We start from the raw sequence: 15,422 nt of genomic DNA on the forward strand, positions 1-15,422 counted from the left end.
TGTATGTATATATGTACATACATACATACTATAGTGGAGAAGAAAGGAAGTAAATAATTTCATAGAGAGCGCTAGTATTGCCTATAAAAAGGTGGAAAATTTCGAATCCACCGTAAAAACAGTTACTTTGAACGAAGGTTTATAATGTTATTTAAGTAATTATTTAATCAATCTTGTAATTAATATTAGAAAAAATATTCATAGAATTTTCTTTATTGTTGAAAAATTATATTTAAAATTTATCATAATATATTCACAATACGATCAACCGTGACGACGTACAATTTTTCTCTTATTATTATTACTCCAAAATTTAACTTGCTAGGTAATTTGAATTATAATAATTAGGATAATTTGTGATTAAAAAATGTATAGATTAAATTAAATAGAATTAATACAAGTAAAATAATAAATAAAAACAAGACAAATGTTTTTAAAATTCAGCCATTTTGTCATACAGAAAATAGATACAGAAGTGTTGTGCATTGTACTTTTGTAAAATTAGACACAAGCTAATACAGTGTTAACCTCTATGAGACTCGTTAACCAAATTCATACATAAATATATAAATTGGATTTGATATTTTTTATTATTTAAATAACGTGTAAGAGTTTCTAGAAAGTATTAATATATAATTCCAACGTCATCAAAAAAAAAAATGCTGGTAACTTGAAAGTACATTTTTCATTACTATTTTCTTAACCTTTTAAGAGATATTAGTATAGGACAGTTATGTCACAATGATAATTAACTAGTTTTCAATAAAAAATATGCGTTAACTACACAAAAAAATATATATCTAGCAAGCTTATGATGTTTATAAAGATGACTATTTCATTTTAAATATTTTTCCTGAGCTTGTTTTATCATTTATTGAACTAAAATATCTTGGAGTACATGAAAATACAGATAATTTATTATTTATAAAAAGAATTTCATTGATCATTAAAATGCTGAATTTGTCAATGAATAATTTAATTAACATTAATTCAGGTAAGAATTCTCTTTTTTAAATATTCTCTAACACTTTATACAAATATAATTTATTTCTTATTTAATAATGATTATATTTATTTAACACTTTAATAGTAACGATCATTTATTAATTATCTTTATGATTAAAATTTTTATAATAATTATCTATTCATAAGGTCAATAATATCATTGATGATTACAAGAACAGATAAGTAAACTGATTACATTAAATTCATCATTATTAGATTGTATAAAAATAAAAAACTACATATATTAATAAATATGGAGAAGTTTAATTTTTGTAGAAAAATTATGAATTTTTTTCAACATTTTATTACATTTCATGATGTAAGATTTTATTAACTTATCGTTATTATTAATTTTAGATTGTAAAGTAATAAAAGGAATGATTGTTTTTATAATTCTAAAGATAATTGTTTGTTAAAAACATTGTTTTTACATAGACATTCAATCACTTACGTTAGGCTCATGTAATATCCGCTGAATTCTCATGAATAATTAAACAATAACCTTTGACACACATATTTATGCTCGAACTCCGAACATAAGGCTCTAGAAAGAAACAACTATAAATTTTAAAAAATATATACGTAGTATTGATGTTTAATTAAAACATTATTTTATTAATTCTTTGTTGCAGAAGGAATATTGGTGGGAGATGTTTCGAAGTGTCAAGTAAATAATGAGTCCTCACACGTGTAATAATTGTTTACATACAATTATGGCATCAAATGGATATTCAACAACTACCAACAAGCAAAATAATGGCTTGGATGTGCCACCCTGTGAGTCTGTGAATTGTATGTGTGTTTAGATCAGTTTGTTTTTATTATTTTTACGTAAATAAATTCAAATTAAACTTTTATTAATTAGTTTAGTAGTATTTTAAAATAAATTATAAAAATTTCTAAATGCATGCGATAGTTTTCTGAGTTATAAATAAAAACAATTTTGAATCCACGTAACTTAAAAAATAACATGTTTATTGTAATAATAAAGCACAGTGAAAATACAAAGTATACAATATGTAATCAATATTGTGTTTTATAGCAATGCCCTGGTTTGGAATGGATATTGGTGGAACTTTATGTAAATTGGTTTATTTTGAACCAAAAGACATAACGAAAGCCGAAGCAGATGCAGAAGTAGAGGCTTTGAAGAATATACGGAGGTATTTAACTAAAAATTCCGCTTATGGAAAAACTGGTCATCGAGATACTCACCTTCAGGTTATTTTTAATCTAATAATATTCTTCTTGAGTAAGATGTTACAGTTATTATCTATCTTTTTTTTTTTTTACTAAATTTATTTGATAGTTTTTTTATAATTATATTAATAGTTGTATTAAGTTTATTTAGAAATGCATTAGATAAATTTATTGTAGATGGATAATGTTAAAATTCGTGGTCGAGAAGGAACTCTTCATTTTATCAGATTTCCAACAAGTAAGATGAGTAACTTCTTAGCTCTTGCTAAATCAAAAGGAATGGCGAATGTGGTGACGACAGTTTGTGCTACTGGAGGTGGAGCTTTTATGTTTGAGGAAAATTTTAAAAAAGAAGTTAACATGAATCTCGCTAAATTTGATGAACTCTATAGCCTTATTTGTGGAATGATGTTTATAGAAACAACAAATCCTCATGAGTGCTATTATTGGGCTGATCCAACAGATGATGATCTTTGCCGTAAGGTTCCTTATGATTTTTCAGAACCATATCCATTTTTGGTAATTGCATCAGCTTTTATTTATTACCCTAAAGTCATTTTATCTAGAATTTTATTAAACTTATATTTATTTTAGTTAGTAAATATTGGATCTGGAGTAAGTATTCTTTCTGTTCATGGCCCAGATAATTTTAAAAGAATATCAGGAACGAGGTAAGAAAAAAAATTGTTAATGGAAATGTTTTTAAATTGAAAACTTAACGGTAAAATATATATACATATTATTATAGTTTAGGTGGAGGAACGTTTTTGGGATTGTGTTGCCTTCTAACTGGTTGTAACAGCTTTGAAGAAGCTATTGAGCTTGCTACAGGAGGTGATAACACAAAAGTTGATAAATTGGTAAAAGATATTTATGGTGGCGATTATGGTCCTTTTAGTCTTCCAGGAGATCTTGTTGCAAGCAGGTAATCTTTTATATACATATAAATATTATGCAATGTTTGCATGAATACACTGGCCTAATAGTGAACCTTTTAACGCAAAAGAGTGTACTTATAACTGTTTAGTTTTAACATGATTTTTCTATTATAATTTATATAAAGAAATTATACGGAAATGTGTAGATGAAAAATACAAAGAGAATTATTTTCAATGGGTGACACAAGTACAATAAGAGTTTTTGAGTAGGTCTATTGAGAATTTGTTTTATTGTAGTGTATTCTCGACTAACTTTCTTGTAGATAATTTTTTATAGTCCCTTTCCTGTCTAACAATCAACGTGTATGTTAAGTTATCTCCGATTGTGCAGTTTTGGACAGATGAACTTGAAAGATCGCAGAAATGCTGTCACGAAAGAGGACCTAGCTCGAGCTACTCTTGTTACGATTACTAACAATATTGGATCAATCGCCCGGATGTGTGCGGTTAATGAAAAAATCGAACGAGTATGTATTAATTAATATACAATAAATTTAAATAAGTGTATAGTAATTCTTATCGTGAAATTAAATTAATAATTTATTATCTTATTTCAGGTAGTCTTTGTTGGTAATTTCTTAAGAGTTAACCCGATATCTATGAAATTGTTGGCGTATGCTATGGATTATTGGTCCAAAGGAACTTTAAAAGCTTTATTCTTAGAACATGAAGTAAGTCATAATCATTTTTACAAATAAAGAAAATCAATAAATTTAACTGATAACAAATATCTGTTTTTAGGGATATTTTGGAGCAGTTGGTTGTCTTCTTCAATTTAATGGTGAAATAAATTAAAAAATTTATTTTCTAGAGGAAATTTTTATCATTCCAATTAAGTTATTAATCATGTAAATTTAAACTTTAGATTAGCTGATTGTTTTTTTTTTCATAGATAGTTTATCTGTATAATTAAATAATTAACTATTTATTAATATTCTTATTTGATTAATTTATAATTTTACATAACAGAATATTAAATATAGTTAATCCATGATGCTTATTGTTGGCACAAAAGAAGTAATAAATGACACAAAAATATTCAATTTATAAAAAATAATGTATTTTTAATTTATTTTTTCGTAAACTATTATTATTATAAATTATTATCAATTGAAAATTTTAAAAATATTTTTGAGAAAAAAAAAGAACAAAAAAACACTTTAATACGTGAATCCTGAAGTCTAGTTAGAAATAATATTCTTTAAAGCACAAAGTAATGAAGGTTATATTGTTGATGAATTATTATTAATGCATTGTCACTTTTTCATGCAATTTTTACAAATTACAAAAAATTATGTCTGTTATAAATATTGGTTTTTAATATTTATGAAAATTTTGTAATAAATTTAACGAGTATATGTAATTTATTTTTCTTTGAAAATTTATAGTAATAAAATTTCATATAGAAATTACCTGTTTGTTACATTATTTCATTGCTTAGCAACCATAATATTCCTAACATATAGTTGACCACGTTGATTAATCAGTTCAAAGCATTGGTCCGAACATTAAAGAAATTATTTTTATTATTTTTCTTTTGAAAAATCTTCATCTACAATAATGGTAAGTAATTAAAGTACCGTATTTATCTTCGTTACTTAAATTTTCATTGCCACAGGGACCAAAGAAAGCAAAAGGAAAATCTACTGAATCAGTGGATGGAGTAGATACTTCGAAAATGAGCAGAGAACAATTAGAAGTATATTCTCATAAAATATTAGAAGAAATGGAACGTGAAAGAGAAGAAAGGAATTTTTTTCAATTAGAACGAGATAAGTTAAGGACTTTTTGGGAAATTACTAGAAATCAATTAGATGAAGCTCGAGCTACAATAAGGTACAGTTGCATTTTTTTTTAAATTAGAATGATTCTCATGTTTATTCATAAATATGATTCTTTATATAAAGTAAATAAAAAATTGACATAATTCTTTTAATAGGAATAAAGAGCGAGAAAAAGAAGAATTAGCAGAAAAACATGAAGCGGAATTAAAATTATACAAACAAAAAGTAAAACATTTAATGTATGAACATCATACAAATCTGTCAGAATCTAAAGCTGAACATATGGTAGCGTTAAAATTAGCGCAAGATGATCATAATGAGCAGCAAAATGAATTAATTAGGGATAAAAAAGACTTAAGAAAAGTACATAAAGAACAAGAACTATCTCACATTAATGAAATTCGAGCTTTAAAATTGGTAAATAAATCGAAAGAGTAGCATGAAAATTTGAAAAAGAAATTTAGTTAATAAAAAAAGTTCGTTAATTATTATTTGAACTAGCCGTTAATGATAAATACTTTACAGAAAAATGCAGAAGAAATGAGTAACTTAATTAAAAAGTTTGAAGCTGAGGCAATGGAAATGGAGCAAAAATATGAGCAAAAGTTAATGAGTCAATATGAGTCTCTTAATTTGAAGCATCGGATGGAAATTGCAGAAGTTGAGGAAAGAAAAAACATGCAAATTGCAAATTTAATTAAAAACCATGAAAAAGCATTTATGGATATTAAGACTTATTACAATGAAATTACGACGAATAATTTAGCTCTTATTGAAAGTTTGAAGGTAATAAAAATTTTTTCTTTTGAATACTTTTTAATTCTGTATTTATTTTTGTTGAAAACAATAACTCGTTTTCTTTTTTTAGGAACAAATGGAGGTAATGAAAAATAATGAAGAAAGAATGAAAAAACAAGTAAAAGAATTAACAGTAGAAAATAAAAAAATAGTCGGAGAAATAAAAACTATAGAAGAACAAGCTTCTGAAATGAGTAGACAATTGTCGAATTACGAGAAAGATAAGCTTTGTCTTGCAGTAAGTAGTTTTATTTGTTAATTAAAAAACTTTCTTATTTGAAATTGAATTTTTTTCTATAAATGGTTTCAGAACACAAAAAAGAGATTGTCAGTCATATCAAAAGATTATGAGAATCTCAAGTGGGAAAATGAAGTTTTGGAATTAAGGTTTGAGAAATGTGAAGCTGAAAGAGATGAACTGCACTCCAGATTCACGTCTTCAATATTAGAACTTCAACAAAAGACTGGTTTAAAGAATGTTTTGTTAGAGAAAAAACTAGAAAAGCTATCGGAGTTATTGGAACAGAAAGAAGCTCAAATTGGAGAAGTTTTAACGGCTGCTCAACTAGATCCTAGTGAAATAAACATTAGTCAGAAATTTGAGGTGAAATACAATCATTTGATCAATCAGTTTATTTGCGATAAAGTAGTAGAAGTATCTTTACTAATGTTTGTTTTTTTCTCTTCTTTTTTTTAGGATATCTTAAATCGGAAAAATATTGCAATTCAAGATCTTCAACATGATTTAGCAAAAGCTTGCAAAGCTCATGATGATTTACTGGCAACTTATGAAAATAAATTGCAAGAATATGGAATTAGGGAAACAGGACTAGGTCAACCGCTTAAACTATTACGTTTGAGGAAAAAAAGTAGTCTAACAGACAGAATTTTAACAAATTTATAAGCTTTGGATTTGAATTATCATTTATTTTACATTTTATATTAAATTTACGTTAGGTATAATTTTTGTACAACAAATAAGTCCCAGAAACAGACCGAAATTTTTTTTTTTTTTGAAAAATTAGACAAATTTTTATCACAGAGAATACACACAATAGACATAAGAAATTACAATAGTACCTGAAATTTTCATAGTCTTTACTTTCCATTTTTGTTTACGAAAGCCAAATTTCATGGCATTTTGATTGGCAATATCATCAATGAATAGTGATAAATAAAACAGTTTATATATATTCTTTAAATTTTTTTCATTCACATTACTTTACTAGCCTACTGATTCAGACTAAATATAAACGTCGAACAGGCACAAATATTTATGAGATTCATAAATAGTTTTATAAATTTTTTCGAGATTTTAATGACATTCATTTATTTAAACTACATAAACTTTATGTCTAAATATGTTCAGGTCACAAGGCTTTACTTTTGAACATCAAAACATTTATGAATATAATTATTTTCTTCTACATGATGTATTTGTTGGTATTATTCATAATAATAGTGATAGTAATAACTATTATTGTTATAATAATCATTCATCATTATTTGTCTAAATGACTTTCCTTTGATTCCAATAAGTTTAAAGCAGAAACTTTCAACTTGTAAGAAGAAATGTATTATTTCTGCAATTAGCAGTTTTTATGCATACTTAATGACTTATGAATATATTCGTATATTCAATAATTATAATGTTACATTTTTATAAGTACATTATTTTTATGAATTATTTTGTATCTGAAGATACTTTTTGGCACAATAAGAAAGAGAATCACAGATGAAATCATTGTACATTATGAGAGTTATTTGAAAAAAGTTTGTCAGGAGAAAAATCGCCAGTAATTAAAAAGAAATAATTTTTTAATATATAAATAAAAATAAATTAGTCTTTTGTCTTCTTATCAAACTGGCTCTACTTTAATAGCTATTTTTTTGTGTAATAATTTTTTTTTTCTTTATAATATTTATTCCTCTTCTAGTACCCAACAATTTTTTGAAAAATTGTTTTTTTAAATCACAGTCGTAGAAAAAATAAATATTTATAATGTAGTCAAGTGGTCCAGGCTTAAAAACATAACTTATAAAAAACATTTATCATAAACTTTTTTTTGTTATCTTTGGTTAAATGCATAAAAAATTATCACTTGAGATTAAAAATTAATTTAACTCATGATTCTCCATTTTGGCAAAACTTCAGCGATCATAGTTGAAAAGTATGATGTGACATTGTAAACAATCGTTTCACCAGCGGCCAAAATAGCAGCAAAGGAACCGTAAGTTCCATAATCGATAATTGTATGGTTGCAAGCTGCCAAAACTGCAAGATCTTTACCAGGCCCTCGTGCTTCTGTATCCGATACAAATTCTGTTTTGTATTTTTTACTCTTCAGATGGTATTTACACCATTCAATATTATCACTGGCGACGATAAAAATAACATTATTATATTTTTTTTCAAAATAATCTATCGCTGATAAATAATATCGTGGAGGAGCCGGTTTGACTTTCATTTTTTGCCACAAATAATCTATATAATCCGTTCTTCGAACATGAATTCCAACGTATATTGGCTGTATAATATTAAAACGTTTAGCTACATTTTTTAAGATCGTTTCTGCATATTGTTTCAAGTAAGGCTTGAATATAAATTCTCTTCTGATATCATCTAACCACACTAGAATTAAACTCCAATAGGCTGCATGTCTGAAATATAAACCAAATGAAAATCTGCTATTATTAAGAATAATTATTCTCATGTGTGTAAAATTTATTTCGTGCATATTTGACAAACCATGCTTTCTAAAAATTATAAAAAGATCTTAAAAGCATTGATTAAAGTTTAAAATTTTTGATAAAATTCTCTTAATTTAAATATTCTAAAAGCTCTTACCTAGGTATAATAATGCTTTGTTGTGTACTATTCCACATTCCAATAGAATTAACAACTTGTCCAACATCTAGAGTACATCTGCCAACATAACTAAGAGGAGGAATGCTCAGTTTATCAAAATGTTCTTGAAGAGTTTTCAAAATGCAGCGTGGCATGTACGGCTCAAGACCAGTTCTTCTCGCAGTAGCCCAAACTGAAGCATATTCCCAGATTTGGTTTCCTAATCGACCACCTTGCGCTGCAGAGACAATTCCGTACTTTGGACAGGAACTTCTCCATTCCATAGGTATTTTAGTTGGTTTGAAGCTACTCCGACACAATGCTTGCTCATATGCTGCTATTTTGGTGTGTCTGATCTGCGGGCTGGATGTGTACATAGGAAAGAGGAAGACGTGGATGCCGCAGACAACAATTAGAGCCAAAACTATTGCACTTGCAAGCACATGCTGCTGTGCTTGACTCATTTTTTATCTATTTTTTATGTTTATTTACGCTTAAAGACTTCTAGTTTATCTTCCAACTACTTTTGCTCACTAAAGCACTAGTTTGCTTTTTTCCTGGTGATTAAGATTCCGTCGCAGCTAGTCTGGCATTTCGGATCTACGGGCGTGCCTTGTCCTTTGTCTTTTGACGATCATCTTAGCAATAATTTACTAATTTTAATTATTTTCAGTGGTTTATCGAATACTAATAACAACAAAAATGAATTATGATGGGTAAATGAATTCTTTTTATTGACTTTCTCGTTTCAAGATCAAAGGAATGCACCCCTCTAAGCTTTCCGCGTGCTTCTAGCGTTATTAATATTCTAAATTAATTTTCATATTTTATACTTTTGTTTAAATTACATGAAGCGTGTGGGTGCTAATGAAATATCTGAAATTGTAATGAACGCAAAAGCAATAACTAAATTTACCTTAATCTCTTTTTTGTTTAATAGATTCATCCCCAAGCCGATGGTTCAATCATAGTGACACCCTCGAACGTCTCTGAAATTATCATCATTTTCAATTTATCGTTTTTAAATGTTTCTGTTGTAACCTTTATAAAAGGTTAGGATGGTTATCTAATTGAAAGAGAATAGATGAAAATAACCATGTAGACCAAATGATATGCTTACCTGTTATGCTTTCTATTTTATGCACTCTTAAGCTTATCTAATGTTTTATCAGTAATTTATGACGTCACTTGATGTTTTACGACGTGTGTATGTATTTATAGATTTTTTTATGAAATTCACGATGACGCAGCGCTTTAGTTTTCATGTTGCGCCTGTCAAAATTGTTCAAATCAAAGAAAGCGATCTGTATAATTTTCTGTAGATAAAATAGAAAACGTAGTTTATCGACGGGATAATTTCTTCTTGAGAGCGCATAAAAGTATAGATTATTGTACAGTGAAATAATGGTTGTTTCATTCCAGAAAGTCATTTGCGTGCATATTGGTCTTCATTTCCGTTTGTTTGTATTTATATAATTTTCTTGGTGAAATATCAGTTTGAACGAATTCTGGTCCCGAACAAATGGAAATCAATATGGAAAAAGAAGAGATTGAGTCGAGTGATAGTGAAGAATATGAAAGCAACTTTGTAGAAATTTCTGAAGAAACTAAAAATGATGCTGAGGCGCCATTACCCAAAAAATCAAAAGAGAAATATATGACAACATATAACAAATTTATAGAATGGATGAAGACTAAACAAATTGAGTTGATATCAGAAAATATTATGTTAGAATATTTTTATCAATTAGGAAAAGAACTTAAACCATCAACTTTATGGGCAATGTATTCAATGTTGAAAAATACTATTAACTCTCATCATAATATAAACATTGGTGTTTATACTAAATTACTTTCATATTTAAAAGTACGTTCAATAGGATTTTCAAGCCAAAAGTCACAAGTCTTAAAATCAGAACAAATTAAGAAATTTTTAGCTGAAGCTCCTGATGAAATTTATTTAGCAATGAAGGTAAATTAATAAAATTATATAATTCTTTGTAATTTTCAAAAGTAAACCTCAATTTTTTCAACAGGTTGCATTAATTTTTGGTGTTTCCGGAGCCTGCAAGAGAGACGAACTTTGTTATTTGACTGTTGATAACATTGAAGATAAAGATTCTGTATTATTAGTAAGAATACCATCAAGGCGAAATAATCGACGAAGATCATTTTTTGTTGAAAAAAAATGTTACGAAATCGTTAAGAAATATATGAGTTTAAGGCCAAAAGACGTAAAAACTCCTAGGTTTTTCCTTAAGTACAGCAATGGAAGGTGTTATCAGCAAGTTATTGGAGTTAATACATTTAGCACTATGCCTAAAAAAATTGCAAAATTTTTAAAACTCCCTAATCCTGAAGCTTTTACTGGGCATTGTTTTAAGCATAGTAGAGTAGTACTCGATGATGACGAAGACGATGATGAAGATTCTGATTTTATGGTTGTAACACAAGATTATGGAAGAAAAAGACCAAGAAAAAGTAGTACCGAAGATTCTCCTTCAAATAAAAAAAGTGCTTACCGACCGATAATGAATTGTATTAGTGATGGATCATCTTGCAATTTGGATGTTGATCCATTAGCAATGAATTTTGAACATTCAGGAACTTTGAACTCTTTACATTTGGAAGAAAGTACAAATTCTATTAATTTAGAAGAAAGTACAAGTTCTATAAATTTAGAAGACGGTACGAATTCTATTAATGTAGAAAAAACATCAAATTCATTCAATTTAGAGGGAAATATATTAAGAACCAAAAATGGTACTCTTATATTCAATAATTGTTCTAATATATCAATAATTATTAACAATAAGAAAGATGATTGATTTTCGATATTTATTTGTATATATATGAATATATATACATAAAAAATAATTTTATATAGCTGAAGGTATTACAGATTAATTTTTTACTTGGCCCATATTAATACATCATTTAACTAAAGAAAAACTTCTAAAAATTATTAATTGTCTATTTACACATATAAATTTGTTTATTTATAAGTGTTTAATTGAAAGTAGTTGAATTTATATTCAACATTTATCCATCACTATTTAATGTCAATTCATAATTTCTAGTAATAGTTATTTTTTCTGCTGTTCATAAAGTTATCTGTAAGTTCAAAGAAATCTACGTCAATAAATAATATATTTTTAAATTTTAATCCTTAAAAAAATTTATTTATAATTATTATAACCAATAAAACATAATTAATTTTAAAACGTTACAAAGCAAGTAAAAATTACAAGAACATCATTAGAATAATATGGTAAAATACATTAATTTCAAATTTTTAATAAAGATGTCGACTGTTTACAAAAAAACAAAACACGGCAGTATTGTGCTGCGCGTACGTTTTTGCGCATGTTATGATTCGCACATCAACAAGTGATATGATCGATGCTGGCGTCTATTTGTAATTTAATTGTGTACAACAAATAAATGAATTTTTCGAATATGTATTGTTATGTACGTTTGAGGTGTTTATTAAAGTACTTTTTTAAAATTAAGTGATTAATAGGGAAAAGGTAGTGAGTGAAATCCGTTACGCTTCTATAAAAAACATTCACGACATGCATGCAAACATGAAATTTATTTACCAGTACTAAGTGTTTATGTAAAACAAACAAGATATGAAAATTTGTAGATATTTTCACCAAATCAAGTAAGTTATTTTGCCCATATTGTGATTTATTTTAATATGCTTGGGTGACAATTTAAAATCATACATAATATGAGATACCTGATGTACTCAATATTTAGATATATACATGTATATATGTATACTAGAAAGCCGAATTTTTTTCAATAATTCATTCGTTTTGAACTATAATTCATGATTAAATAAGCTGGATTTTTATTCTATAAAATATTATATTTTTATTTTTTCTAGTAGAAGGAATGTAGAAAAGTTTAAAATTCTTTTTCGCCACGAAAAAAGCTTGTCTTTTATTTCATCTAGTTTCAATGAATCTTTTGTATTATTATTATTATTATTATTATTATTATTTTATGTATTCTATACACTATAGGTATTGGCTTCAGTGAAAACAAAATTTTTCCTACCTGTATTCATTTAACAAAGTTACTCTTACAATCCTCATAGTTTTGTGTTCTGTAAAACTGCTAGAGGATTGATGAAGTTCAGAGAACTTGTGTTCAGGTATCAATTTGCCGTCAATTGCATCCCTCGTCTGGAGTTATCTGTAAAGCGTCTTTTGATCCTTGAGAGATAAAATATATCAAAAGATTTGAACAATATCAAACAATGAAACTTTTCAAATAGTTTTGTTTGATTTTTTTTCTTCATTATCAAAAATAGTACTTTTGATATTCCACTGTTTTACGTACATCACACTATGTTTTAAAAATATTTGAAACAATAATGTATATATATCATTTTTGATATTATAAATTACAGTAGTTATCATCGATATGTTAGATTTTTACATTTCTGTTGGTTCTTCTCCAAGGACATATCCATGTTATTTATTTTTCATTAACATTATTTGCCCTTTCTTTTTATGGTTTCCATTTCACGTTCTCTGAAGACAACAAATATTAATTCTCCGAGACATTCACTTGCTAAAAAAATTCATTTTTTGAAAGAAATTTATTTTTTATTCATCTTCTGTTAAAAATTGGATTATTGAGTTTGAAAGCTTGATTATTTGATATTATTACAGTCTAGTGACAGCAAAATGATGATTACAATCATAATAATAATAGTAGCTGTAAGAATGAAAAATTTTTATTTCATTTCTTAAGATGATTTATTAACGTTGGAAAATTTATTTTCTTAAAATAGTAATTCATAGTTATCGAGTGAGACAAAAAAAGTTCAAATAAGATATCAATTTTTTGGTGGTAATGTGCCAATAGTATGTTCACAAAATAATATGATTTTATTTTAATTTTCTCATCATTTACCATTATTATTTTTATCGTAAAGTGAGACTAGCATATGACTCTTAAGCTTTCGTTGGTAGTCAGTAGTGGTGTCTGCGGTTTTCTCTACAGAATTTATTATGCACCGGCAGGCTGACCACACGAGTATGTTCACTACTGTGTTAAACATTCTAGCATCTAGATGCAAATAAATACACGAAAAAAATATTTTTCGTACAATAAAATTACAAAAGTCAATTCTCTGCATTAAAAAAGAATAAAAATTTATTTATATATTTATATTAATAATAAAAATATACTTAACTTTCAAAACTTTATAGTGAAAGAATTTTTGCAACGATTTAAAATAATATTTTTCAGAAAATAAACTATTTGTTATCTATTTGAAAAATTTCTAATTCAAGTTAATTAAAGAATCGCATGAAAATAATTACCACGACCGAATTTTTTTTTTTTTTCAACACTGTATTTCACTTCGGCATGCTTTTTATTATCACTATCTGTATTGTATCTATATATTCTCGACATCTAGTTGATACGAAATCGATTTTTTCAAGATTTATTAATTGTAGTTTCATTCAAAAAAAAGGAAAAAAATGAAATAATAGAATTTTTAAATGTAAAGATATCCTCACCGGAAGCCATTTTTTCTGAAGACGAATGGTTTAATTTTGTGTTGAAGGGAACGACGGATAGAAAATTGAATCATAAATCGAATTTCATTTGTTTCGAGAGTCTCACCGAATGCATTGATAGAAAAAAATAATGAAAACGAAATAATATATTGGCATTTATAAATTTATGCCCATTTTTTATAGCTAAAATTTTGTAATTTTTAATAAAATATTTTGACGCTTTAATGGAAGGTTCATTTATTTTAAGGGTCATACGAATGTGTATACTATGAGATTAGAGATACCTACTCTGTTTGTGTTGCAGTAACAAATTTTCATTTACTCTCACCCTTTTCCCCCTGCTCCCTAGACTCATGTGACTCTACACTACTCTATTCCATGAGAGATTCAAATTAATTAATTAATAATCCGTTGTGTCCCGCCGTTATGAAACATTATATCAATTCATTTTTTATTTATTTATAGCACTTATTATTTAGACTAACAGCCTCTTTTAGTTATTTATAATTAGTTACAGTTGATAAATGTTACTCTTTCTTTTAATTCTCTCATTTAGACTTTTTTTTTATTCTTTTCTTTTCAACAATTAGAAAGATGCTGTCAAGATATTCAGGGATATTAATACTTGTCGGTAGGATATATCCACTAATAAGGAAAAATAAAGATTGCCACGCCATATTGGTCGAATGTTTTGTCTCGTACGTGACCTGAGAACGGTTAGAGCTTGCTAAATTTTTTCTTTTATAACTCTAATTTGATTTACGGCTGTGATAAATGAGGAATTACGATTTCTCGATGTAATTAAACGTATTAAAAGTATTTCCATTTTTAAAATGACCAAAATTTAATGTACTTTTTATTGATATTTTTTTGTCATTTGCTTTTATTGCAACATGTATGTATATTATTATGATAAAATAATTTATTTTACATGTAAATATGTCGTTAAAAAAAAAAAAAAAAAGATGTTTTATAATAAATAAAAGTCTCAAGTGAGACTGAAATTTTTATATTCAAAGGAAATACAAGAGAGAATATGGGGTTTATCAGTCAGTCAATATCTCTGGGATATTGACACCGTTGAGTCAAGAGATACATCCTTCAATAGCACACAACCAAAAATATTCTATTGCTACTATAGCTTTAATTTTTGTTTTTTTTACGTATAGCAAGAAAAGTCGGTAGTCTCAATAAAATAATAATCGGTTATAACATTGTATACATCCTCAATGTAATTTGATTATATTGTAAATCAATTTCAGACATAGAACAGATACTCAAGTGAATGATGTAAGTTGCCAAT

The 15,422-nt window shown here is 26.8% G+C and overlaps 4 protein-coding genes across 10 annotated transcripts; 3 read left to right on the forward strand and 1 right to left on the reverse strand.

Moving 5' to 3' along the window:
- Positions 1-116: 116 nt before the first annotated feature.
- On the forward strand, positions 117-4,362 carry fbl (pantothenate kinase 3 fbl). Of its 5 annotated transcripts, none has more exons than XM_035083309.1 (9): positions 117-325; positions 1,638-1,797; positions 2,048-2,226; positions 2,383-2,724; positions 2,800-2,876; positions 2,954-3,130; positions 3,457-3,610; positions 3,701-3,814; positions 3,885-4,359. In XM_035083309.1, the coding sequence occupies exons 2-9, from the start codon at positions 1,680-1,682 to the stop codon at positions 3,936-3,938; spliced, it is 1,215 nt and encodes a 404-aa protein (XP_034939200.1). In that variant the 5' UTR covers positions 117-325; positions 1,638-1,679; the 3' UTR covers positions 3,939-4,359. The 5 variants fall into 5 exon arrangements, with proteins under 5 accessions (XP_034939200.1, XP_034939201.1, XP_034939198.1 ...); XM_035083310.1 differs by lacking the exon at positions 117-325 and adding an exon at positions 342-994 and having other exon boundaries at positions 1,638-1,782; positions 3,885-4,362; XM_035083307.1 differs by lacking the exon at positions 117-325 and adding an exon at positions 343-994.
- Positions 4,363-4,617: 255 nt separating this feature from the next.
- On the forward strand, positions 4,618-6,673 carry LOC118066900 (Growth arrest specific protein 8). Its single transcript, XM_035083306.1, has 7 exons — positions 4,618-4,706; positions 4,762-4,979; positions 5,083-5,344; positions 5,453-5,713; positions 5,796-5,963; positions 6,036-6,329; positions 6,423-6,673. Exons 1-7 carry the CDS (start codon positions 4,704-4,706, stop codon positions 6,627-6,629), a joined length of 1,413 nt encoding a protein of 470 aa, XP_034939197.1. The 5' UTR covers positions 4,618-4,703; the 3' UTR covers positions 6,630-6,673.
- Positions 6,674-6,726: 53 nt separating this feature from the next.
- On the reverse strand, positions 6,727-9,838 carry LOC118066902 (galactoside 2-alpha-L-fucosyltransferase 2-like). Of its 3 annotated transcripts, none has more exons than XM_035083314.1 (4): positions 9,694-9,838; positions 9,490-9,562; positions 8,574-9,211; positions 6,727-8,386 (listed from the first exon to the last, which is right to left on the reverse strand). In XM_035083314.1, exons 3-4 carry the CDS (start codon positions 9,035-9,037, stop codon positions 7,846-7,848), a joined length of 1,005 nt encoding a protein of 334 aa, XP_034939205.1. In that variant the 5' UTR covers positions 9,038-9,211; positions 9,490-9,562; positions 9,694-9,838; the 3' UTR covers positions 6,727-7,845. The 3 variants fall into 3 exon arrangements, with proteins under 3 accessions (XP_034939205.1, XP_034939203.1, XP_034939204.1); XM_035083312.1 differs by having other exon boundaries at positions 6,727-8,410; XM_035083313.1 differs by having other exon boundaries at positions 6,727-8,410; positions 8,574-9,226.
- Positions 9,839-9,975: 137 nt separating this feature from the next.
- LOC118066884 (uncharacterized) lies at positions 9,976-11,462 on the forward strand. The gene is made up of 2 exons (XM_035083271.1): positions 9,976-10,545; positions 10,610-11,462. Exons 1-2 carry the CDS (start codon positions 10,096-10,098, stop codon positions 11,399-11,401), a joined length of 1,242 nt encoding a protein of 413 aa, XP_034939162.1. The 5' UTR covers positions 9,976-10,095; the 3' UTR covers positions 11,402-11,462.
- The last annotated feature ends 3,960 nt before the right edge of the window (positions 11,463-15,422 follow it).

Source organism: Chelonus insularis, unplaced genomic scaffold (genome assembly GCF_013357705.1).
Source record: "Chelonus insularis isolate UGA/USDA-ARS -01 unplaced genomic scaffold, ASM1335770v1 contig_358_pilon, whole genome shotgun sequence".
Taxonomy (NCBI): Eukaryota; Metazoa; Arthropoda; class Insecta; order Hymenoptera; family Braconidae; genus Chelonus; species Chelonus insularis.